Source organism: Salvia splendens, chromosome 14 (genome assembly GCF_004379255.2).
Source record: "Salvia splendens isolate huo1 chromosome 14, SspV2, whole genome shotgun sequence".
NCBI classification, from domain to species: Eukaryota; Viridiplantae; Streptophyta; class Magnoliopsida; order Lamiales; family Lamiaceae; genus Salvia; species Salvia splendens.
The window spans coordinates 3546768-3574689 of record NC_056045.1 but is presented as its reverse complement, the minus strand read 5'-3'; the positions used below and the strand labels follow the sequence as shown (position 1 = coordinate 3574689).

Sequence of the window (27922 nt, the reverse complement as noted above, 5' to 3'; positions counted from 1 at the left end):
ATAGTTCAGTCTCTGCCTCTTCGGCCAGCCAGCGTCGACGCCTGCCCGGAATTTCTCCGACTCGTTGAGCACAACGTAGCAGTTCCAGTAGGTGAACTCATAGTACTTCTTATCCGGATCGGGGTAGGCTCTCTCCGCAATCCTCCTGCAGTCTTCCTCTGTTTGGCCACTGGTCTGCATGCGGAGGGCGTTGGCGTACAAACCCGAAAATCGAGAGACGCCAGCCCTGATTCGGTCCCAGCACTTCCGGACCTCCTCCCCGGTGCACGGTCTCCCTTCAGGGCAAAATGCCCTGTAGGCTGCGGCTATCTTGGCCCACAAGTTGACGATCCTCTGGTTGTTCGAAACCAGAGGATCGTCGCAGACACTCACCCACGCCTTGGCAACCGCAACGTTCTCCGCGTCTGTCCACTTCCTCCGGCCCCGGATTTCGGCTTGGGGCTGCGACGACTCGCCGACCTTCTTCGCCTTGCCCTTCTTCTTACCCCGCCCTACTCCCTGGCTTTGAATGAGAGTTTCCGAAACCTCGTTAATATCAAAACCCAAGTCCGCTAAGGAGAAGGTCTCCGTATACTGTGCATCCGTTGGGGTCGATGTGTGCGAAGAACCGGTGGAAAAATCAAAAGTCGGCCGATAGGCGTTGTCCCCCCCGTGCGTCCCCTGCGCCGGGGGAATCATCTGTTGCGCCGGTGGCATCATCTGCTGCGCCGGTGGCTGCATACCGGGTGCCCACCCCGGCATCATCTGCATAGGGGACTGCATGCCGGGTGCCCACCCCGGAATCATATGTTGCCACGGGTACATGTTGTAGTACCCGCTCATCGGAGGCCAACCACCTCCCCCAGGAGCCGGGGAAGTATGGGACCCTGCCCCGGGAGTCGGGGCGTCTGAGACCCTACACCGGGAGGCGGGGGAGTCTGAGACCATCCCCCGGGAATAACTGGAGTACCTTCGTAGTTGTTCTCCATTGCTCGTTATTGATCTTGTACAGAAAGTAAGGTAGAGAGAGAGTACTCGTTAAAACAAGTGGTGCGAATGAAAATGAGGTTCAACGCGCGTATATATAGTGTTTTCGAAAAACAAAAAAAAAATTTAAATTCGACGCCGGTTTGGCGTTGATCCGGGACGCACAATGGCGCCCGTGAGGATCTGCGTCGGAACCGGCGTCAGCGCGGGAATCGGCATGGCGACGCCGATTTTGACGCCGATTTCGCCCACGCCGGTTCCAATGGTTCGGCGTCAAACCGGCGTGGGCGAAAAATCGGCGTCGCGGTGGTGACGCCGGTTATTGGAGATGCTCTTAGGCAGTTGGCTTACGGAGGCGCGGATGGCATGTTCGACGAATACCTCCATATCGGCGAGACCACTGCCCGCGAATGTCTCCAGTATTTTTGTCAGGGCGTCATTAAAATATTCGGGGAGACGTACCTGCGGAAGCCTACCCCCCAAGACTGTCAGGAACTGATGGATATCCACGGGACGATGCACGAGTTTCCTGGGATGTTGGGCAGTATAGATTGCATGCATTGGGAGTGGAAGAACTGCCTTACCGCCTGGAAGGGTCACTACACGACCGGCTTCAAAGGCAAGAATCCAACCAAGATCCTCGAAGCCATAGATGGCTACCGGCTTTGGATTTGGCATGCATATTTTGGGGTAGCCGGAGGAACAACGGCGTCAACGTCCTCCAGTCGTCGCCCCTTTTCAACGAGCAGTGCCAGGGCGTTGGTCTAGCCATCAGTTTTGTTGCCAATGGCAACCAGCATCATATGAGCTACTATTTGGCGGATGGGATATACCCTAGGTGGCCCGTCTTTGTGAAGACGATCAGATGTCCGCTCGAAGATAAGAAGGTCTACTTTGCTAGCCGACAAGAGGCAACGCACAAGGATGTGGAGCGGGCATTTGGTGCGCTCCAGGCTCGATGAGCGGCGGTGAAGGGTCCAACCCGTTTGTGGTATGACGACTGCATTGCTGATATCATGTACGCGTGTATTATCATGCACAACATGATTGTCGAACAAGAAGGTCCAGAACTAACTGATTGGACCAATGAAGATGTCGCTGGGCCAAGCCACGTCGTGGCCACCGCCAATGTACGCATGGGGATACCTCATGATGACGCCACGCGGCTCCAAGCCCATGCCGACATGCGCCAACAAGAAGCCCATATTCGACTCCAGTTGGATATAATTGAAGAGTTGTGGGCGTGGAAGAATGCACATTGATATTTATGATGTAATTGTTTTTTTTAATTGTACTTTTTTTAATATTTTTAATTTATAATGAAATTATGATTGCATTTTCCTCGTATTCGTGTCGAATTTTGAATTTCGTATTAAATTCTGTATAAAAATGTGAAATTGTGTTGTTGGGATGTCCTAGTGCTTGTTCTAGTGCTAGTCTACTATTGTGCAGTAGGAAGTCCTAGTGATGTAGCAGTGGGTGGGAAGTCAAAAGGTGTTTTTGGGAAGTCCTAGTGCTAGTCCGTGGGGAAGTCCTTGCTAATGTGAATGCTCCAAATAATCAATTGATAGTTTAAAAAATGATCTTTGATGGAGGATAAGCTAAGGATAAATTCGATACTTAGTACTGCTATTTAAGTGTTTATCTAACTCTAAGTTAATTGGTGTGACATCATAATCAAGCTTCTTTGAGGAAGGTTGAGAGCAACATAATTGTTTCCGGCCAATTAATCCTTTGTCGAGAGCTTATTATTTGTTGTGAATAATAAAGTCGATCATCAGTTCCAGTTCCAGTTCCAGAGACTTCAAATCTAAAGAGTCTCTTCTTGGTATTTAGTCTGCCTTGTAGGACAAACCAAACAAGGATTAAGCATTATGGATGCTCTTTAGCATGTTATTATTGATTAAAGCCAATGATGCATAATTATATGGTACAATTTGAGAAAGCATAAAACATAAGAACATGCAGGACTTAATCTTTGAGTGAGTGAAAAGTCTGAACCCCACAAATTGGAGGAAGTTTACATGGTCCAGAGAAAGAGGTTCTTAAAGCTCAAAAGTAAAATCGAAAGAGAAAGTTGATAGAGCTAAATAGCCAAATAGGGGCAGGCAACATGTAATTTAGGACTACCATTATTTTCATATGCCAGCAACGTATGGCCCAATCTCTTCCATTTTAGTATTCCATTTGCTCCTTGTTAAGTGGATTCATATTTTTTTTAAAGGATGTTCCAAGCTAAGCAAGTTATTTCTTTTTTTTAATATTCTCTATTTTACTTTATTTTTTCACTCAAAACCTCATTTTCTTATATTTCGTGCCAAAAAATATATCTTACGTAGTGAGAGACGGAGGGACTACATTTTTTCTTTTAGAAGAATATTTATACAGATTTTTTGGGAGATGAACTAATACAAAATTAATTTTGAAGCAATTTTTCGTATATTTACAAATTTTAATAAATTATTATTAAAAAATATACTAAAATCATTATTGTAATAAATAAATAATAATATAAAATTCATTTTAACTAATGTTAAAAAGAAAACCGGCATGCTAATATATTGTGTAAGCAGTACTCTTGTTTAATGCATGTTTAGGCATAGTTTATTTTATTTTGTACTAGTATAGTTCTACAATTTTCACAAAAATTGAAACTCGATTTATCATTATACTCCCCCGTCCTACTTAGGATTCCCGGTTTACTAATTTCGGGTGTCCCACTTTAGGAGTCCCGGTTTGAATATCCATAAATGGTAATAGCCTCACAGTCCACTAACTTTTTACCATTCATATTTTATTACAAAACTAATATATAAAAGTAGGACCCACATTCCACTATTTTTTCACCATTTTCCCTTATATTTCTTAAAACCATGTTGAACTCAAATGGGACGCCTAAAGTGGGACGGAAGGAGTATTATTTAAATATAGAAAAAATAAATAAATAAATTTTCTTTTTCATGAAAATTATAAAATTAAAAACGTGGAAACACTTGGTGGGGTGACGTGGTTGTTACTACTCTTGGTGCTAAAATCAGGGGGCCAGATGAGTCATCCTATGACTAAACTTTTTCTTGTGCACTACATGTAGGGATGTCAATCGGGCCAGCCCACCGGGTTTCGGGCCAACCCTACTCGGGTTGCGGGTCAATCGGGTGCGGGCTAATCGGGTTGTTATTTTTTCGGGTTATAAAAGTTCAGCCCTAACCCTAAAAGCTCGGGTTTCGGGCTAGCCCATCGGGTTAATCGGGTTGCTACCGATAAAATTAACATGCGATCAATCCAATAAATAATGGTAAAAATTAGTTATATTAATAAAATGTAAAATATTTAATTATAATAAATTTGAGATATATGCGTAAACTCAAATATTAACATGATCAAATTCTAATATTTGAAATTTATGCAACATAAAACATAAACATCAAGAAATTTTAAAGCATGTTTAGAAATTTAAATATATTTTTTTAGTGAATTTGAAGTTTCTAATTCATTTATCTATTATTATATTAATAAAAACTTAATATATAATTTATATATTTAATATATAAAATGGAAAGTTATTTTTTCAGTAATCTGTATTATAAAATAATCAATGAAGTGTCGAATTAGAGTCAAACAAATAGAACAATATAAATTTTATCGGGTTTCCGGGCCAGCTCATCGGGTTTTCGGGTCTGGCCCTAACGGGTTGCGGGTTAATCGGGTGCGGGCTAATCGGGCTGTAATTTTATCGGGCTGAAAATTTTCAACCCTAACCCTATAAATTTGGCGGGCTATTCGGATCAGCCCACGGGTTGCGGGCTAAATTGACATCCCTAACTATATGCATTCTCTATCAACGATAACACTAATTTTCGAGGCATCCTGTCCTATAAATTCATAATAATAATAATAGTATGATGATAAATACGATATGTTTCATTCAGTCGATAGAAGGGTTTAAGTTACCATAGAAACTATAATACCTAAGTCCTTTAAATTTTGTCATATTTTTTCATTTACGTCCGTTCCATAAAATTTGTCACATTTCACATTTTACAATTTTCTATTCCACTAACTCATTTTCAATCACATTTTATTATAAAGTTAATATATAAAAGTAGGACTCACTCTCTACTAACTTTTTCAATTCACTTTTCATTATATTTCTTAAAACCCGTACCCGGTCAAAGTGGACAATATTTAAGAAACTGAGGAAGTATTATATAAAATATTTTCACATGTTCATTCCCAAAATATTTCGCAGATACTCCCTCTGGACTCCATCAATATTCTTATTTTAACATTTTCATCCAGTCCTATTAGAAGTCTCATTTCACTTTTACTATATTTTATGAATGAAACTTAGAGCATCTCCAAGGGAGAGGGTAAACGGAGAGGTAAAGAGAAATAACTACCATATTTACCTCTTCTTCATAAAATTTCATGCTCCAAAGGAAAGGGTATTTGATGAGGTATTATACCTTCTTTCATTTTGAGAAGACCTCTTCTTGATAGAAAAGGTAAAATGTTAGTTATTTTGTTTACCTTTTTAATTTACCTTTTTTTCCTTGGAATCCATTACTTTTCAAAGAGGTATAATAACCTTTTTGAGAAGGTAAATGAGAAATATATCTTCTCAATATACATTTCTCCATTGGAGATGCTCTAACATTTCACTAACCCACTTCACTCATATTTTATCATAAAATCAATTAATATGTATTCTACTACCTCTTTCTATCACTCAATTACAAAATTAAATATTTTATCATAAAATCAATTTATAAATGTACTCTTTCTACCACTCAATTACAAAATTAAATATTTTATCATAAAATCAATTTATAAAAGTAGTACCATGGGTGGCACGGTACGGTATACCGCACTCAAAATGTCATACCGCATACCGTACCGCAAATTGCGGTATGAGAAAATATCATACCTATACCTTACTGAATTTTTCGGTATACCTCATTGCGGTATACCGCAAAATTCGGTATGATTATTTTCGATACCGTTACCATACCGTCTATGCGGTATACCATACCGTATTGCGGTATACCGTACTTTTACATTATACCGAAATAAGGTATGGCATATCGAGTACGGTATACCAAAATAAGGTATGCCATACCGTAATACTTGTGTTTCATACCAAAAAAATTCTATTATAGCCAAATATTTAAAATAAAATTTCACTTATTTAAATAATTTCCAAATGATTAAAACTACACCATAATCAAATCTATACAGTGGACTTGATTTGCATCTTTGCATATGTATGTTTGGAGTTGGGGGCGGTTGAACTAAAATATGAAAGTATGGTTAGAGATTTTAACATATTAACTATTTTTTATATAAATTTTAAATACAACCTATATATCAATTTTTTGGCAAATATCGTAAATGCGGTATATTGCGGTATACCACGGTATAGGAAAATCTATACCTTTATCGTACCGATAGATATCGGTACGGTATCATACCGTACCTCAACTTGCGGTATACCGCAAACTCGATATTTTCAGTATTTTTTCGGTACGATAAGTGCGGTATTTCGCTATTACGGTATATTTTGCCAGCCCTAAGTAGTACATGTCTATTACTCAATTACAAAATTAAATAACTTCTTCAAAATCTATGCCTGCCCAGAAATGGGACTTCCGATTAGGACGGAGAGAGTAAATCTTAAGGTGGAACTTGTTACTCTAAATTATACTCTACGGGGACGAGGGAGTACAAGTTAACAATTTCATAATTAAATATGTATCTTAAGGTGGAACTTGTTACTCTAAATTATACTCTATGGGGACGGAGGGAGTACAAGTTAACAATTTCATAATTAAATATCAGAAATAATCAAAGTGAATGCAATAAAATATGGCCTGAAACTTAATAACTCAACCCATATTCTACCCCATTGAACAATAAAAAAAATCAAGTTAATTCGGCTACAACTTAAATCAATCTCAAAGCTTTCAATTAAGCCCAAGCCCAAAATACCCTAATTTTTTTTTAAAAAAAAAAATAGACGCTAAACTAAATCACTCGCGTCATGCTTGAAAATGTAATTTCAGTATAACATGTTGAAAATAACAGCCATTACTAAAAAATAACGTGAAAAAAAAAGTATGGAAAACATGTTAAAAATCTAAACAAATGACTCAAGTTCTAAATTGAATAGAACACATACACATGATCTATCCATCAAACCAGAGAAATGATATAAACTGAAGTAAATTCTGTCATATTCAGAAACAAATCTGAGTAACACAAATATCCTGAGAAAGGTAAAAGATAACTATGGAAAAACACAGCAAGGGGATTAGAGAAACACAACTACATGAACATCACAGTAGACGGCATAGATATACATCTTTAAACTTGAAATTTCTTAGTACTACTTTTTCAATACACATACCATTATTCCACTTATACTCCTGCTCAACCTGGTACCATATTGTCTCGCAAGAAAACCGACTCATTTGCCGCCTAAGGTGGGGAACTGCCCTGGATCTTCGATGGCGGGTGCCCTCACAGTGCTCGTCTCACTGCCTCCGCCATAACCACCTCTAGGACCACCACGTCCACGGCCCCGGCCACGACCGGGATTGTAGTACTTCTCACCGTCAGCAGGCTTCAGGAACTCATTGATACTCACAGACTGGAAAAAAAAATCACTTATCAGAGCAATTTACTACTGTATATTAGTGTCTCCATCAAACATGAGCCTCTCATATCATGAATATCCCTTATTATTTTTAGTTGGTTACAAAAAACAGCAGATTTTGAATTGGCCACCATAATTCAATGCAGGTAGAACCATAATATAACTGCAGTAGAACTGTAGAAGCAAGAAAATAAACTTGCATAGTCCATCCAGTAGAAGATTTTGTATCGATGAACAGTTGTTTTATATAAGAAACAAACCTTTTTAGCTCTCTCTTCTTTCTCAGCTAACTCCTTTTTGTCCTTCTCAGAACCCTGTGGAAGTGAATCGTTTGAAATAGAGTTACAAATCAGCACAAACTATTTGATACATAAAACTAACTCATATCTTGAAGCTTAAATCAGAAAAAGAAATAAACTTGAAAAGAGTAGAAAGTATAGCTTCACTCTCTCAGAAGTGCAAGTCAATTACCAGTTTGATGAAAACATCGTCAGCAGCTTTCTTGTTTGAAAGTTGTTGCATGGATTCAAACTCTTTAACATCAACCTTCCTGCTGTCAGTTTTAAGGGCCTGCAGAGCCTTTCTTTTCTCCTCAAGAATCTTCTCATATTCATCCAGTGTCATTTCCTATTTTATAGATGAAAGCTCTATATCAAATCAAAGTAAGCTTCAAATGAAATCAACAGAGATGTCAGAATACAATTAATGAGTGTTAAAACATGTCTTGGTTAAGCAATTACATACAATAGGTGCCATTCAAAAAGCATATCGGAACCAGATCAATGGATATGTGAAAATGACAAAAATTGAGGTAACCATAAGAATTCAATTCAATTACTATGAAGCAAAGTAAAAAATTATCGCTCCCTTTACCTTATCCTCAGCTTCCTTCTCTTCAACTTCGTTTCGGGAAGCCTCCTTTTCTCCATCAGCTGCAGCAGGAGCATCCTCACCAGAGGGCTTCTCAACATCCACAACTTTCTCACCTTCAGTAACAACACCCTCAGCCACGCTACACAAACATAATACAATATGACGACCGCATTAGTTAAGTACAATCGTAGAATGCAGCAGGGAAATACTCACTTGGCCAGTTCATCAGTCTGAGTTCCCCAGTTTCCACGGCCAGCTCCTTCCCTCTTTGGCTCATATCTGGACAGAACTTTAACTCAGCAAGCAGTAATTATCCAAAACAAACATGCCAAATAGATAATAAGCCAGCAGAGAAAGTAATGTACCCATAGCCAGTTCCGCTACGGCGATCCAACGGTCTGCGAGGGCGATCGCCTTCTCCTCCATCTCCGTTGCTGAAACCACCTCTGCGGCCACCTCGGAAAGACCCACGAGGTCCACCATAACCACCACGACTTTCATAAGACTTTTCAGCATCAGCATCATCAGACGCAACTCGGCCAGCAGGGACCTCCCTGTTTCCATACGAATTGTTGTTCTGGGGGGAGTCTCTGTACGACCCACGTCCACGACCACGTGCTCCACCACGACCACCTCTTGCAGATTCAGCCTCTCTCACTACTCAAAGGTACAAAGTAAAAAGTGGGTGAAGTGAATACATGGATAGTACAATGTGGTTAAGAATCAGAGCAAATTGATAACAAAATTTTGAAATACATAAAATTACAAATGGTAACAAATCATCCGTAAAACCAAGATTTTTTTAAACTATTACAGCTACAACCAAATCATGAGGGATTCAAATCTTAACAGATTCCTAGGTTTCCAACACTACAACTCGAATTCAAAGTTCTGGAGCAGACAAATACCAATTCTAATTCAAAGCCACCAATTTCAATGAAAGACTGAAACTTTGATACAAAAACATAATTGAAATAGTAATTCTGAACTCATATTTCCAAATTAAACAACACTAAAAAGCTATTTATCCCAATTCACTAAATAAATTGGCAATAATACTAAAGAGAGAGCTCTCACCAGCCTGAGCCGGCGGGAGAGGCTTAGTAGGAAGCTTCGCCTGCGGCGGCGGCTGCTTTACCGCAGCCGCCTTAGCCGGAGCTCCGGCTTTCTTCGGGTCAATTTTTTGCTGCTGAGCAGCTACGAGCAGTGATGGGTCCTCATCATCATCATCCCCCAACAAGTCGAAAGGATTGGCCGTCGCCATTTCTTCCCCGCAGCAGATAGCAAAGCTCTAGCCTTCAAATTGTAAAAGCCCCTATTGACTCCGTTGGATCATTGTGTATAGTCACTGCAGTATTTAAAATATTTGGGGCACAACGTGAAGTAACAGAAAGCCGAGGGACCAGAAGAAAAACTAATTCGCTCTTTAAAAAGCCGTAGCAGATAGTGTTGCCTTATCTTCAGCAGCAGCAGCAGCAGCATCAGAGAACATGACGACTCTCTCAATTTCGAGCTTGATTTTCCCGGCCAAATCGTACCTCGCGAAACCGCTCTCCTCATCTACATTCCACGGTGTTCGTATCGCACACCTATGCCCTACTCACCGCACCGTCGTGTCGTGGAGCGGCGCCGCTTCTCCATCCTATTCGTCGGTGGTGGTGATGGCGAAGAAAGAGGAAGAGCTGAAGGAGATCAGGGAGAAGTCTACCGAACAGATCAATGAAGAGATTGTCGACCTTAAAGGCGAGCTTTTCATGCTCCGCCTCCAGCGATCGGCAAGGAATGAGTTCAAGTCTAGCGAGTTTCGCCTAATGCGGAAAAGGGTAAAAAAAATATACTAAGAAATTTTGTGTTTCATTTGTTTTCTTGCCTTTTGGATTGTGTCAATTTTGATTGAGGGTATTTTATTGTCAATTTTGAGTTTCACATAATTGGGGAGTGTGAAATGGATCGTGAATTTAGGGTTAGTATCCTATGCTAATGCTTAATCTTCAATAACTATAATGCTTCTATATAATTTTCCTGAAAACTGAAATGCTGCAGAAAGATTAGTGCATAGGCTTAATGTGGTGGTTGAATGTATGATGTTGCTAGGTTAAAGAGATGTGATTTAGGTGGTGTTAGTTATATGATTGCCATTGAAGCTCCCTTGCTCTTTGATGGAGGATTTGTGTTCCTTACTAATTGTTTGGTGCTTCTTGAAGCATTTCCCTTGTACAAGATGTTTTGTGCACATGAAAATGTATCGATGTTTCTAATGTGTATTCCACTCGTCGTTTGTTGGATGGTAACATAGTAAAACAATGGTGTGATTATTGTGCCAGATACAAGAAACTTATCATGCTTTTGTAGGTTTATTGACCTTTTCCCCTTTATATACCGCACCCAACTAGGATATAGCGTAGAATGCGTGTAGACTTTGCCACTATGAGATGCAGCCTACAACTGTGCTTTTGCTCCTGTAAAGTGACTGTAGCTCGAGAAGGTGTTGCTAGTATTATTGCTTAGTATATTCGTGATCATTACTTCTTGAAGGAGAGGGATAAAGATGAATGATGACTTGCATAGGAATTTGATATTTTCCCAAAAATGCTTTCTTGTTCTATATTTTAAACCCTCACCTGCTCTCGGACAGCTACATCTCTATGACTTATCCGTCTCATTATTAGGCTCATCTCTATTCTTATGGTGTTAAAAACAGATAGCTCGAATGCTCACGGTCAAGAGGGAGAGGGAGTTGGAGGAAGGAATCAACAAGAGGCTGTCAAGAAAGCTCGACAAGAAATGGAGGCAAAGCATCATTCCTAGGCCACCTCCATCTCTGAAGAAATTACAAGAAGAGGAGGCAGCAGAAGAAGCTAAGGAGTCATCAGCATGAGTTTTACTATGCTACCTTTTCATTTGATTCTTTCTAGATATATGCTTAAGTAATATAGTGTATTGTACCTTTAGCTACTTTCACTTTCCTTAATCTAAAATATTTGATTTGGGGCAGAATCTGAAACAGATTGGGAAGCTGAAGAATCACATAATGCTAGAGTTTTTTGTTATTGAAATGAAGTGAATCAGTACTGATTTTGAAATGAAGTGAATCAGTACTGATTCAAATGGTCTAGAGTTGTGAAAAGGTTGGGTTGGACTAGACTAAAAATGTTTGGTTAACATAAAAAATGCCAACGGGGCTTGGCTAGGTCTGATTTTTCAGGCCAACCTGTCCAAATATTGAACATGAAGACTTATGATTGCTCTACTAAGTCTCTAGACTTAAAAATGGTCTTGTTCAATGAATGCATATCTGAATCTACAGGTCCCTTATTTAAAATTTGAATCACTCTTACTGCTAGGCCTGTCAAAATGGATATTGGATACCCGATATCCAAATCCGAAAAATTGGGTAATTGGATACCCGAAACCCGATTTTTCGGGTTTCGGATCGGGTGTGAGATTTTTGGATTATCGGGTACCCGATACCCGATCGGGTATACCCGAATTACCCGATTTGTTTTTAGATTAATAAATTATGTATTTATTTTGACTTTTAAAAATATAAGCAATTAAATATAGTTTTTATCTTCTTTTTATGTTCAAAGTGCTGAACATTATTCAACAACACTATATTTATTCAACAAAGTGATAAATTCATTATAGATTTTTATGATCAAAGTGCTGAAAATTAAATTGTTAATAATTTTTATTACTATAAGATGTGAATCTATGATTTTATTTTAGTCAATGGTGGCAATGCTCGGTATATCAAAGTGGCAATGGTGCATTGCTCGGTTAATATATAGTATATAGCTACAAGTTTAAAAATAGTGGCACTATACAAATTCTGATAAACTTTGAGTAAATAGATTATTTTATTTAAATTTATTTAAATTCTGAAACGAGCAAGTGGTAAAGTTTGGGAACCGCAAATGATATTTTGCAAGTATAGGGACCGCAAATGTTCGTCGCTGAAAGTATAGAGCCTAAAAATGTAATTCACTCTTATGCATAAATATAGTATCAAAATATATAAATGTGCATAAATATAGATAATAATAATTTTATTGCATAATAATAGTAGTATTAATAGTCTACATACATGCACAAAAAATATATATAAATGTAGTAAGTTTGAAAAAATTCAATGCACATTATATTTTTAATAAATATTACCACAACTTGAATTAAATTATTTATATTTTATTCATAGAATTTTATATGTTTATTGAACTCATAATTGAGATGAGAATTTAGTTTATTTTAATAAATAACTTCATAATGCATTCCTCATATAATTAATATCTCATCCGTCCCCCATTAATTGTCCACTTTTGTTATTTTCTTCTGTCTCTCATTAATTGTTCACTTTCACTTTTACCATAAGAGCATCTCCAGTGATTCTGGACATGCAATAGCCCTCCCATAGCACTGCCACTGCCACATCATCAGCACTAAAATTCTCCTGCCACATCATCTGGACATGCAACTGGACAAGCAACTGGACATGCAATAGCCCAGCCACATCACTCAATTATGAAAAACAAACAATTAACAATCACACAAAATACGGAATTAAATATACGACGCATATACGCGAAAATATACTATTTTCATTTAAATTAAAAAGTACATTTAAAAAAATTACATAATTTTAAATAAAAACTAACGCCTTGCAATCCTCCGCGCCCACAACTCTTCAATTAAATCCTTTTGGAGTCGAATATGAGCATCCGTTTGACGCGTGTCGGCATGTGCTTGGAGGAGGGCTTCTTCATCGTGAGGTACCGCCGGCTGCATATAACTCTGCAGCCATCGATCAACCTCACGGCTCGTATAGGTATCTAGCTCTTCGTTCATCATACGCTCGTACTCATCAGCATCCCCACCACGGCCACCACCACTACCACCGGCATTACTCATTTCTCGTTGTTGATCTTGTACATAAATTAAGATAGAGAGAGTACTCGTTAAAACAAGTGGTGTGAATGAAAATGACGTCCAAAGCGCGTATGTATAGTGTTTCAAAAAATTAAAAATTAAAAATCTGACGCCGGTATGACGCCGATCCAGGGCCTACAATGGCGTCGTGCAGATCGGCGTCAGCCCAAGAATCGGTGTGGGCACGCCGATTTCGCCGACGCCGGCTGCAATGGTTCGGCGTCAGCACCGGCGTCCGCGAAAAATCAGCGTGCCGGTGCCGACGCCGCCATTGGAGATGCTCTAAATGGTTAATAAACCTCACATTCCACTAATTTATTCCACTCGCATTTTACTATAAAACCAATAAATAAAAGTGAGACTCATATTTCACTAACTTTTTAATCTATTTTCCTTCACATTTCTTAAAATTCGTGCTAAAACCAAAGTAGACAATTAATAGGGAATAGAGGGAGTACTATAATTAAAGAATTCTAAAATGACATTGATTTTCAAGCATGGAAAAACGATCACGATTTATACTTTATACATATTGATATACACAACATTTGATAGAATAATATATGTACATTTAATTCATAATTCAGATGAGAAAAATCAAAAATAAACTTTATGCATTAAAAATCGAAACAAAAGTTATGGCATAATATTTAAATTGTTATAATGGCATTCATGCTAACAATAATTTATACACGAAAGCTGACAATTATACACGGGTTGTGGAACTATTTTCTTCTAGTGTGATAGCAATAAATAGATTATAACCGTGCATATTATCCTCGCATCAACGTACTCACTTTTCTTTGGAAACCAATTTTCAATGAATTAATTTTGCTTAAATTTGGAAAATTTGCGATTACAATTTTGTCACTTGCCACCCACCCTTCACCATGCGTGTTAATTTATGGATGGAGTGTTTTTATATTCATTTTAGTAGGGATGGTGTTTTCTTTATAACTAATTATTTCATTTTTTCAGATATAAGTCTCTTCTACATTATTCTCTTACTTTAATTTCTCTCTTCTTTAACTATTTATTGTTATCTTTCCAGAACAAGTGCGAAAAAAAAAGATCAGTGGGATATAAAGAGTACATTTATTAAAGTTGTTTATATTGATTTAAAATGACAATAATAAGTTGATAATATGTGAACTTTTAATATCAACCGAGCTTTACCACTCACTGAGTGTTGTTTCCTTTGTTGTAGTGATAATAGGAAATTATATTTTATAATTAGAAGGCGTTTAGTAGCTATATTACGACAAGTTATTAGCTCTTTTTTAGCTTTAGTTGCGTGTTTCGTACTTATATTAACCTTAGTAAATAGGCGGTGTCACTTTTATGGCCAAGGAAGCCGGCTTAAAGTCAGTGTTTCACCTCAATTATTAAACCACAATTTTGATAGTGGAGCAAAATTACAAAGTTGTCCCCATCTTTCTGATTCTCAATTTGTGCATATATATATTATTGAGGTTATTTTAGTCTAAATAAAATTTAGTATCATATCCTATATTTTATACCAAACATACCAATTAGAAACATAACTACCACACTAGTATTTAAATTTGATATTGAATTGATTCTAAAGATATATTTGAACAACAATAAAAAGCACCATCCCTAATCCTAATCATGAAAATTTTGGCAAAAACAACAGCTCCAAAGTAGATAAAATTACATACCCCGTAGCTTAGATGTGCAACAATACATGCTAACAAAATCCAAAAGGCACATTTTATAACCATTTACATTAAATCTTCCCCTATACAACGAGATAACCTAAATATATATATTTCGCCACATTGCATCTCAATCTACTAGCATTAGTAAAATTTTCCATCAAATTGCAGCAAGGGAATGATAATGATCAAGAAAGAAAATGAAAAAATAAGAAACTTGAATGCAATGAGAAAAAAAAGGTAAAATCTGACTCCTGCAAAAAATTGGAAACTCCTGCTCTCAGCTTGTGTTGCTTCTGGCAGCGTCAAGTCTTTCGTAAAATAAGATGTATCCATGATCTGTCTGTATTACTAGAATACTCTTGTGCTGATCCGGAAAACGTCTGCAATGCAGGTTCGTCTATCATCTCTACATTTTCGTCATCAAAGAATAACCAATGGTTATGAGTTTTCACAAGGCTGACATAGTGTCCATGGTTGGGCACACTTCCTACATGGACAACTACAGCGAATAAAGAGTACTCAGCATCTGCATCCTCGACTGTATTGTTGAGCTTCAGCTCAAGTGGGAAGACAACTTCTTGTACCGCCCCAGCTGTTCGATGCACTTGAATCTTTTCAAATGTATCACCAATATTTGAGGTGGCCTTTTGATCTTCATTCTCGTTTGAGCTTCTTGTAGGCTGCATGTTGCAATAATATATGTTCCATTGTTAAACAAAAAGCAAGGATATAATGACTCAAAGAAATCATAGTGCAATGCCACTATAACACCTGCACATCAAATAAGTCTTCACCAAAAAAATATATATAAATGTGCAAAGAAAGCTCAAACATAGTACTATATTTTATCAACCCAGAGGTTATATGATTAGAGAGTAAATGGTAAAACAAACACCTGAAAATTCTTGTGCACCCAGGTTCCTTTATGAGACCATTCGATGATATAGTTGTTGGTCCATTGGCAACTTTTAGAGAAATTTCTTGAGCTCGCGTCTCTTTCTCCAGTATGTCAACCAGTTCATTTAGCAAATAGTTCAAGAATTCATGGGCATCCTGTACATAATATATAATATATTATGGCAGTAGCAGATATAATCTGACTAAGAAGCTTGTGAACCAAGTAGGAAACTCATTTGAAGCATAAACAAATACTATCTCATTATGATGTGATATGCTCCTATGGTTTTTGTATACTTCCAACGGAAAATTATTACCATACCTGGTGCATATAACTGCGAAATTTTTCATTTTGTTTCTTCAGTCGCTGTACAAAACGATTTGGAGCAAGAACACCAGTTTTTCTCTTTTGTGAGCTCATCTGCATGCAAAATCAAGCACAGTTGTCTGATTAGTGATGTATACATCTTGGTCCAAAGCATGCAGCATCAAGATTATTGTGCATGTCGGTCGATTCAATTTATGATACACTTCATTAAATGGAATAACTTAAACTCAACCTAAAATATCTGTCTATAATTCTCTCTGCAAAAGTGCCTACTCTAGAAATTATAATCACAAATCCTATCAAACAAGTGAAAATTGGCCTACGATTCAGAAATTTTGATCTTAATTGCAGATTTTGCAGGATAAGTCAGATTAAAGATAAGTATTAATGATTAAAGGTAATAGAACCCAGTAAAAAACATAAGACCGTTTTTCAAATTCTAGTTTAATATACGGCATTAGCAGTTACCAGAAATGCAAAATCATATTAGGAATTGAATTCAAACCTAGAAAATGATAATATCAAATTGGTGGCCAAACTTAATACTCCCTCCGTCCCTAATAATTCGTCACCATTTGACTCGGCATGGGTTTTAAGAAATGTAATAGAAAGTGGGTTGAAAAAGTGATGGCATATGAGTCCTATTTTTATATATTAGTTTTATAATAAAATATGAGTGTGAATGAGTTATTAGAATGTAGGGTCCACTACTAAAAATGGTAAAAGTGAAAGGTGACAAATTTTTAAGGACGGATGGAAATGAAAATAGATGACAAATTTTCAAGGAGGAGGGAGTAGTATGTAAATAATGATCTGATGGATAACCATCATGACAGATTTGATGAGTTTTCAATTGAGAATTGTCGCTTTAGGCAATTATTCTGCAACACTAGGATTCCTTCAACGAATCCTCAACTTCTCATGTGTCAACCACATAATTTGGGACAAACTTAGGGACTCTTGCAATTGAATGGTCAAACTTCCCATCCAATACCAATCATGTAGAATTGTGAGATTGTCTTTAATATACTCCCTCAATCCCATAAATATGGGCGATTGAAATGACACGGAAATTAATGCACAGTTGGTAAAATAGAGAAGTGATGAAAGAGTAGTTAAAGTAGGGTTAGTGGATAGTGGGACTTAGTGTTTAATGAGTTGTAATGGTAGGCCATAGTGGTATAAGTTGTAAATAAATTAATGTACATGAGTAATGAGTTGATGACAACTCCATAAATTGAAATGCCCATATTTTTATGGGACATATGGAAATAAAAAGTGCTCATATTTTTATGGGACGGAGGAATTATGATTCTATAAAAGCATCAAACACAATTTGCTCCAATCAAATTCATTTTATTGCTGGAAGTCTCTCCAAAGCTGAACAAAAGATTTTATTTGCTTCAATCAAAGTCTTTTGTTCAGCTTTGGAGGAAGTCTCTCCAAAGCTGAACAAAAGACTTTAGAAGCATGTGAATGAATCTGATGCAAAGCATCAAAATTAGGATGCCCAATTACCATAAGAATTGTACACCAATCTAGCATTTGTCCCCAAAAAATGCAAAATAACAATCATCATGGACACTTAAATTAGTATATGTTTAATTTAAACAGATCAAGTTACAAACTGACTTTCATTCCCTCATATTTTCTAAGTTCTGTATCCAAGATCATAATAAAAACTATACGAAGTTTGATAGCCATTAAAATAAATCCAAACACATGGAGAAACTATAGATAGATCATAGATGTGATAGATTGAGTATAAAGTCCAAAGATGTGATATATAGGTTCACTAAGTGCACTGATTTTCAACATTTTAAAAAACCAGAAACATACCTGCAAAAACAAGTCTGCTAAGCATGTCAGAAGATTTTCTTCAGCATCAGCAGGATTTTTGTTATTGGAATAATATTGTATTAACTGCTCACGAAACGGAACACAAAAAATAAAGAGCCTACAAAAACAACGAGCAGAATTTAGCCAGTAGAATAAGTTGTGAATACCCAAAATAGAAATCTCACTCCTGACGATGTTATAAAATTGATTACTTAAAGAGTACTAATTCCTTCAAATACAAAATAATAATTAAACTACAACTGTCTTCTAAATAAGTAAAACTATTTGCTATCAACTACAAATATAGTCTAACAAAGCATAAAGCATTAATCTAAATTTCTGCATGTAAAATAAGATGGTTTGTTATTCGTCATCTAGCTTTTCACCTCAAACATGTTACATTGAGTCCTTGACAGTATTCACCAACACATATGTACATTGTCTAAAAAATGAAACATTAAGCTCTAACCAGAATTGGGCCAAACAGTAAACAATTAAAACCTTCAATCAAAATTTAACCACAAATATTTCAACCAGAAGTGAACTATTTGTTCGCGGCAAGGCAATTATAAGGTCAATTAATGGATACGAAAATCACATTTTTCACCACCATCAACTGTTTAACTCATTCGTCTAATGAAAACAATCTACATTTCCACATTCAATAGACAAGCAAAGGGCAACCTTGACGTGTTCTCAAATCGATCACCAACAAACAATCCACAGCTCAAATAAGGACATCGATTCAAGAGTCCTACTTTGTTAATTTTTCAATTTATCATAAATTTTAGTATCATGGATTTATCTTATCATTGTTTTATTCTAAAGAATTTACTAAGAACCTGGAATGTTAAGGAAGTTTTTCGTGCAATCAATAGCCCAAAAGTTTTAATCATTTCTTATTTTGAGCAAAGTTCTTAATTAACATCTTTAAATTGACATTAAAAAGTGTGGATATCGGGACTAATTAGCTAGTGAATTCACCGGCAACGTTACCAATTGATTGTCGGCCGAAAATTTGCCACTAATACCACCAGATTTAATCCACTTGTAAATTTGTTGATAAAAACATGAGCTTTTTTTTAGTGACAAACAATCGATAAATCATTTGAGATTTCTTATTAAAAATGACATTTTCATTTTACACTGAAAAATTGTAAGGGATGTCGGTTCAAGAATCGTCAATTTTGGTGACAAAACGATGGTTCAGAAAATACATGTATTAGGATAACTGTAAGTGGTATCGGTAATAGGTGGTTTTGATTCAAAACAAACATTTTTGATCCATTTTTTAGGGTTTTCAAGTTTATTTCTTTTTCCAATTATGAACCAATCAACGATTTAACTGGTGATTAGGTTTTGGGTTTCAAAATGACTAATCCTATATGTGAAAGGAATCACATAAAGAATGAAACTTTGAATGGTCCACCCCTTTCCCTAATTCCAATACTTAAACTTTCAAACCTTGGCTTTTCATAAAGCAAAAAGTGATCAATAGCCCCACAAAAAGAAATTACACAACCATTTGTTACTTGTTTATTCAAATCTGGGTTTTAAATGGTTTTTAATATTTGGCTAATCATTTTAGTCACTAAATTTCAAGCTTTCATGGGATTGGAGTCCCACACATGACAGCTTCTTTATTTTAACTCTTTGTGGCCATTAATAGTAAAAAGGTCATCACATTATTAAATCTCTTCTTTTTTTATTATTACTTTAATTTCTTTTTGTTTCTTTGTGATCTATAGTTGGACTCCTATATGGATTTGGTTTGAATGTGGAATTTAGTTCCATTAGGTGGTAATATAGTACAAATTACGTTCATAACTGTTAAAATTTCAAATTAAATTAAAATTGAAGCTCAATTTATTAAACATTCCAAAATTATATAAATACTATATCACTAATTTTGTATTTGTAAATTTAATTTAATGTTCTTATTCACGAGATATATGAGGAAAAAAATGCAAATATGGCTACATGAAAATTGGAGCTCAATTTATTAAGCACTTCAAAAATAATACTCCATATCACTTTTGTATTTATGAAATTTGTGACATTAATGTTATTATTCACGTGATATATGAGAAAAAGAAAAGAAAAATGCAAATGTGGCTACATGTCACCGATGAGCCAATACTATTATTTATAAAGAGAAATGATATGTCATAAATCTAAATTTAGCATAGTTTGTTTTATTATACTATATTTAATTTGATTTTAAACATTAAAATGCCAATAATAATTTTTAATGTAGTAATATATCATTTCTCTATTTATAATTTATAAAGTGTGTATATAGCCTATCATTTCTCTATTTATAAATAATTCATAAATGCATCAATAATCTGGAGTAGATTTTTCCAGAAATACGTGAATAATTATAGTTGAAAGACTTTTGTCGTGAAACAATGGACGAAGAAATTCCGACCAGTGACAGATCTTTTGTTATGTGTCATAAATCAATCTCTATTTGAAGCATGCGATTTCTCACGTCTTTTTCTTTGTTTACATTTTTACTATTCTTTCTTCTTCTGTCCTTTTCCCATTACTTTTATTTTCCACATTTTTCTAATTTGTTTTTGTTAGTTAGTACAATCAATGGGAATAGAATTCTCTGAGTAACATTACACTATAATTGACAAAAAAAATATATAAAAACAATTAATATATTGTGTATAGTTGTATAGTTTTCTTTCAACAATGTTACGATAATTAATTGGCAATTATATAATATTAATATAGACTAAAATTTGTGGTCACAAATTCAATTTTGGTACTCATTATATTAAGTACTAATATGTTAATTGTTTATCTTAATTGTAATTTGTGTATTGTTGTTGATATTGCTAACATAATGACTAGTACACGATTTAATTCTAATTGAAATTATGTATAATATCTCAAGTATAATTAATGAACTATTACAATATTTATTTATTGACCAAACATAATAAAACGATTAAGTTACATAATGCACACACAACTTTTATGTTGGTATTGTTCTGTCTAAACTTAATTGTGACTTATAATTATAAGATTTGAATATATTGATTACACACACACGCACATGTATTAATGTATATAAACAATAATAAGAATAACAAATTCTTTAATTTTATACGGTGAATGCATTATCTATCCATAATTATCATTTAATTGGTTGTGGGTGAATCAATAAGGAAGACTGTCAATTTCAAAAAAGAAGTTAATTAAATAAAGATTATTGGCTGTGACGTACTCCTTTAGGCTTGTAATTGAAGTATTATAGATCAGGTTTGTTTAAAGCGTCCTTTCAAATATAGTTAGTAGTATTAAAATTATATACGTATGGCCAAATATAATCAATTATAAGGAATCAAGTACTAATAATTTTGGAAGTGTAGTGAGATTATGGACTAGTGGCCTCAACATATCTTTGTCTCTGCTATTTAATTCATAAAATTCATATAGTTCTTATGAGTGGCTATGCCATGATAGACACATAAAATAAAGACAAAAAGGGGAATATTTATATAAATATTGTGATAATGCATGATTATGATAATGATAATGCACATGTATATTACAATAATGTAACTATTTATATAGTCTTAAATTATAGTATACTACAAAAGATCAATTAATTTCTTTGTTCCTATGTATGGAAACTTTTTTTTATGTAATCCTCTCTTATATACATTCATTATTTATCGTTCGAATTTTACTATATTAAATAACTCAGAATGAATAATACTAATCGTAACATATATTTTCACATGTGCTTTCATTTTGTGTGACCTAGTCCGCGGAATAATGATAAATTCACGGGTTGATTTTTTTCAACGATTAGAACATACAACTACTTACTACTCTTTTAAATGTGCAATGTGCAATGTATTTATCTTTATTGAATTGAAGGAAATGGAGAGCGATTAAAAATTATAACTCAAATTATTGGTCATTCAACAAAATATCAAGAACTTTCGATAATTATAGTAAAACACACGCACTATTTAGAATATGGGAATGTAGTTATATAACTATATAAATACAGTCGTATAATTACAATTTACAAATCATCCCGAAGCTATCCAAAAATCCAACTCGGCATTTAAATGATTAACATATTTCATTATAACTCATGGTGTAAAATATTACCTTAGTCTTTAAATATAGGTATATTAGATATACAAGTGTGAAGAGTGACAAGATTTGATAGCACATAGTATATGTTTGGAATTTCATATACGGAGTATATGGTAAAGACAATAATGTTTAAACCTCTTATTGGACTTGTCAATAATTTTTCATAAAACACGAATAAGGACACATCTTTTTGATGCATAAGACAAAATGCTCAAAACTTCTTAATAGAAGTGCGATAATAATATCTAGGAAAGTCAAAATAACAATCGAACATAATAAAACACTACAAAAAGTAATAAAATACAAGAGAAAACGAACAGTCAAACCTCAAAACACACCCAGGAACCAAAACCAAACAAAAATAAGCCAAAAAACAAAGCAAGAAAGAGATGGTAGCAAAACAACTATAACAACAAAGAAACAAACGAGTCAAAACATATCACAATCAACCAACAACGGAGCAGACCGAGACACAAAGAAACAAGAGATCAAACCAAAGTCCAAAACAAAGTCCTAATAGAAAATGTTATTACTTATTTGCTCAAAGATCATACTAGTATTTTTTTAAATTTGATTCATTCACAAATACACGTCACCACGGTTCGGGAACCAGCGGTTCACGGTTCGGAACCGCCGGTTCCGATTCAAGAAAAGCATGAACCTGAACCGGCCCGTCCTAGGTTCGGCGGTTCCGGTTCCTAAACCGTGAACCGGCGGTTCACGTAAACCGCCGGAACCGCCGGCTCCTATCCGGTTCCGGGCCGGTTCGGCGGTTCATGTTAATTTTTTTTACATTGTAATTCAAGTAAAAAATGTAAATATACTTGCATAAATAAAATTAGAATAAAGCGATGTACAAATGCAATTTTATTGATACAAATTACAACTTCAAAATTACAAATTACAACTTTAAAATTATAAATTACAACTTAAAATTTACAAATTACAACTTAAAATTTATAAATTACAAAAGACTTAAAGTCTTGATTACAATTTACAAATTACATATTCGAAACAAATGGGAGAAAAAAGAAATAAAGGAAAAGGACTTGAGCTCAACTTAAATTTAAAATTTAAGTTGAGATGCTTACGTATCCTCAATGCTCAATTGCATTTTGGAATCAAAGTCCACGTAGTTCTCTTACCTTGCTTACCTATTTGGTTTGATCGGAAGAATTGGCCTATTCTTCTTCGTCGGGAAAGTAGTCTTGGTCGGGTTGTACTACTTGATTGTCTCAATCCGGTTCTTGGTCTCTAATTTCGGCGGAGCACCAATCATCAAGTAACATGGTGGCTTCCATGTTTTGCCCGGTGAGTCTACTTCTTCTGTCGTCCAAGACGTTGCCTCCAACACTAAAGGCGGACTCGACGGCGACAGTGGAAGCCGGAACCGAAAAGATCTCCTTGGCCATTGACGCAAGGATGGGAAAATCTTTCTCGTGTGATCCCCACCAATCTAGGACGTCGATTTGTTGGGGAACGGGACCTCCTTCTTCCTCATTGAATGAAAAGTGTGAATCAAAATATAAATCTAACTCACTTACCGAATTTGCCGTCCTTCCTCTGCTGTTGAAGCCGTATAGGTCCGCCAATTGGGATTGGGTGTCGGGGTCATCAACTTGGAAGAAGCCAAAGTTATGTGTTTGACGGGGGGTCTAGGTCTCACTTGGTGGGTACTATTGTACTTGGCTTCGTAATCGTGAAAGAGAGCCCGCAAGTCGAACTCAAAACTTCTTTGCAGGGTTGGGAGGTGGGGGAGGTTTATTTGGAATGTTTGGGCTAGGTTTATGTAGTTGTCGTCGTCCTCGTCATTCGATTGCAACGCTCGGAGTGATTCAAGATCAATAGAAGCCAAATTGTTGTAATAAAATTTTAAAATTTTTAAAGTACCAACTAGTTTCCATTTTGGATCCAAAACTTTTGCAAGCAAAAAAACCGTTGGGATCTCATTGAAATACTTGAGCCATTTTTCAACCATGTAATATAAAACACACATTAATTCAAGATTATTTGCGGAATTTTTCATTGCAGTTTTAAAACCAAGTGATATGTACATGCAATGTTCTAAAACACGAACGGATGTGCAATAATACACACCCGATAACTCAACGGTGGCATTTCTAAAACCTTTGAATAATTTAAATAAACTCATGCTTTGATCCCAACAAGAAGAGGTTAGATATAAATCATCAATAGGGAAAGTTCTATAAAAATCAACCAAATATTCTATATGCTCTAATGTAGAATGCAACATATCATATGTAGAGTTCCATCTAGTAGACACGTCTAAAGTAAAAGTTGTGTACCTTATTTTCTTCGAGTGGCAATACTTCTTCCACGCCTTGCCAATTTGAGGCTTCCAGTGGATCAAGGATACAACTGTTGTAATATGTTGAATATGTCTTTGCCATAAAGACAAAGCATCTTGTACACATAAGTTTAAAATATGACAAATACATCGTTGGTAAAAATACTTACCACTTATCACCGGGAAGCAAGCCGCAATTAAATCGGGTACACTTGCAGTGTTGGCGGTTGCGTTACCAAAACCAACCGAAAATATTTTGTTGCATAACTCATAATCATTCAAAACTTGAATAATTAAAGATGCAATTGCTTGTGCGGTGTGTGGGGAAGGAAATTATCTAAAACCAATTAAACGTTTATTTAAAGACCAACTATTGTCTATAAAATGACATGAAATTCTCATGTAAGAATTTCTTTGGAAAGAATCCGTCCACACATCGGAGCAAATATTAACTTTGTGCCCCAAGTTGGATAGAAATTTTCCAACTTCTCTTTTTTTTTATCAAAAAACTGCCGGTTGTTAGATCTTTGAGTAGTTGAGGGGGGAATTCTTTTTGTAGCAACATTAAAAACGGTTTGCATAGTAACTTCATATTTTTTTATCATAAAAAAAATTAAACGGCAAATGCTTCATTGCCGCCCATCTTACCATAGCATCGGTAACATTTTTGGGATCATATTTAAATAGAGGCGCACCTGTTTGAGACGATGAGCCAGCAGGGAAGTTTATTTGGCTTTGGGACTTAGTATGCCCATATTCCACGGGGTGTTTTGTCTTCAAATGGCGATGGAGAGTACCATATCCCCCACCGGTTCCAAATGGATAGACTTTATCGCAATAGTTGCAATATGCTTTGAACTCATATGTCTCCACGGTAGTGGTCGGATCATTAGGATTTGAAATTACCACCGGGACCTTCTTGTAATGTTTGGTGAAAATATCGGATTTCAACTTTGGTGGCATCTTCTTCTTTTGTGGTCCTGAAGCAGGAGGAGCATCGGCCTCCTCATCATTTTTGCCAACTTGGCCGGTGCTAGAAGGGGGGAATTGATGCGATCCATCATCGCCTTCGTCCGACGATAGATTCACATCGTATTCGAAACGCGAAGCCGAATGTTAATGCCCCCCTTGTTGGTCGTCGTCGGTGAGGGCAAGTAACAAGGCCGCATTTCGATCTTCTTCCTCATACGAAAATTATTCAACTAAGTAAAAATACTAACACAAAAATAAAACACATAGACACATAGATTTAAAAAATGAAATTATGAATTTAATAAAAATGAATTAACAAAAACCAAAAACATATTAGAACTTACTTGCGCTCGAAGAGCGGCTCGCCTTCCCACCTCCTCCGCAACTTGTGCTCTAGTAGGGGCACGTCGACGACCAGTATCACTTTGATCTTGGAAAATTCCCTTGCCCCGATCACCACCACGATGAGATGAAGACATGATATTTATGGAAATTGAAAGTGGAGAATAAAGAGTAGTGTGATTGTGTGAATATGATAACGTGAACAACGTGAGTAAATTATGAGCGCAAATAAAGTAAACAACTTGAGAGAATGAGGATGGAGAATTAAAAAATTGAGATTGAGAAGAGAAATTCTTATTAACACAAGAATGAGGTGAGTAGAAATGAAGAGGAGGGGGTATTTATAGGGGAAAATTGTGATTAAATTTTTTAAAAAAAAATCAAAATTTCAAAATTTTGAAAATCCGTCGGAACCGCCGGTTTTATGTTGAAACCGCCGTTTTTCCTGTGGAAATCGCCGATTTCGTCAACGGTTTTCTGACGAAAACCGGCAGTTTCTGAACCGGTTTCTGAAAAGGCTAGGGGTAGGTCGAAAGTAGCCTGAAAAGCTGTCGGGAACCGTCGAACCGCTGGTTCCGGTAAAACCGGCGGTTTTGAACCGCCGGTTACGGTTCGTCCAAAAATGAAACCTGAACCGGCCCGGCGGTTCCGGTCACGGTTTGAACCGCCGCCGACGGTTCCGTTTCCGGTTCGGAACCGCCGATGACGGTTCCGGACTAGTTCGTGCGGTTCGGTTAGGTTTGGGGACTTCTATTCATAAATAATCTTCTGGTTTCTTGGTTGTGTACTTAGGAATTATATTTAAAAAATAAATTGAATTTAGAGGAAAAATAAAAAGAAAAAGAGGAGCCGCGGGTTGTGGCGTAGCCCCTCTGAAAAGACGTCCTCACCCCAAGGAGGAGGCAGAGGTGGGTCCCCAACTGGCCCACCAACGGTCGCCCATGTGGTCCCACCCCGTTCTATTGCCACTCCACTTTACCCTACTTCCCCTGCTAATCCTTTCTATTTACAAAATTGACCTCCACCAATTTTATTTATTTTTCGCCACTAATATACAAAATCCACAATAATATATATGATGTTGTTACATGTAGTACTCCCTCCGTCCCGGGCTACTCGCTCCTTTCCTTTTCGGCACAGAGATTAAGGAATGAGTGTATAGGAAAGTCAAAAATGACGGCTGTAGGTGAAAATTTTTACTAAAAATGGAAAGAGTGCAAGTAACTTGGGACGCCCAAAAAGGAAATAAGTGCGAGTAGCTTGGGACGGAGAGAGTATAATTTATTATAAAAGTTGTTACATGGATATCATGATCTATTGTGTGGAATCGTTGGATGAGTATGGAGTTTTTTAGAGATAATGAGTACATTATCAATTTATCATCATTTGCAAGATTTCGTACGTATATTATCAATTTATCATCATTTGAAAGATTTCGGGTATATCCGAATACCCGATCATCCAAAATTCTCACTACCCGATCCGATCCGATACCCGAAAAATCGGGTTTTAGGTATTCAATTATCCAACTTTTTCAGGTTCGGATATCGGGTCTCCAATACCCGATTTCCATTTTGACAGGCCTAAGTTGGATACCCGATATCCATTTTGACAGGCCTACATGCCCATTTTACTGGCCATGAAATCTAGATTTGGCTCACCGATGCCATTGTGTAATTTTTGTACACTTTCTTTGAATTCAAGATAGTTTTAATAAAGGTCCAGAGCCTTTGTGTTATCGGCGAGAAGTTTAGACATTATTGCATGAGGTGCCGAGTTAATTTTTTTTTAAAAGGTAGTTTTAATAAAGTATAAAAAAAAGATAGTTCTAATAACGTGGATTTAGTCTCGAATTTAAAGATATATTCTCAATATTAAATTCCAATTAAATGAAATAGTTGCAATTATTATTATGAAAATCCCAATCTTAAATGAGTGAGCAATTGTGCAATAATTGATAATTACCCAAATGAATTTAATAAAGCAATGATAGCAAAAGGGTAATA

At 36.1% G+C, this 27922-nt stretch overlaps 2 protein-coding genes and 1 pseudogene across 2 annotated transcripts; 1 reads left to right on the top strand and 2 right to left on the bottom strand.

Annotated features, from left to right (window-relative positions):
* Positions 1–7177: 7177 nt before the first annotated feature.
* On the bottom strand, positions 7178–9758 carry LOC121763223 (RGG repeats nuclear RNA binding protein A-like). The gene is made up of 7 exons (XM_042159177.1): positions 9572–9758; positions 8860–9151; positions 8708–8773; positions 8495–8633; positions 8093–8248; positions 7882–7935; positions 7178–7615 (listed from the first exon to the last, which is right to left on the bottom strand). The coding sequence occupies exons 1-7, from the start codon at positions 9756–9758 to the stop codon at positions 7433–7435; spliced, it is 1077 nt and encodes a 358-aa protein (XP_042015111.1). The 3' UTR covers positions 7178–7432.
* A 210-nt stretch (positions 9759–9968) lies between these two features.
* On the top strand, positions 9969–11491 carry LOC121763224 (50S ribosomal protein L29, chloroplastic-like). Its single transcript, XM_042159178.1, has 2 exons — positions 9969–10317; positions 11196–11491. The coding sequence occupies exons 1-2, from the start codon at positions 9985–9987 to the stop codon at positions 11370–11372; spliced, it is 510 nt and encodes a 169-aa protein (XP_042015112.1). The 5' UTR covers positions 9969–9984; the 3' UTR covers positions 11373–11491.
* Positions 11492–15379: 3888 nt separating this feature from the next.
* On the bottom strand, positions 15380–18605 carry LOC121765688 (annotated as a pseudogene).
* Positions 18606–27922: the final 9317 nt, after the last annotated feature.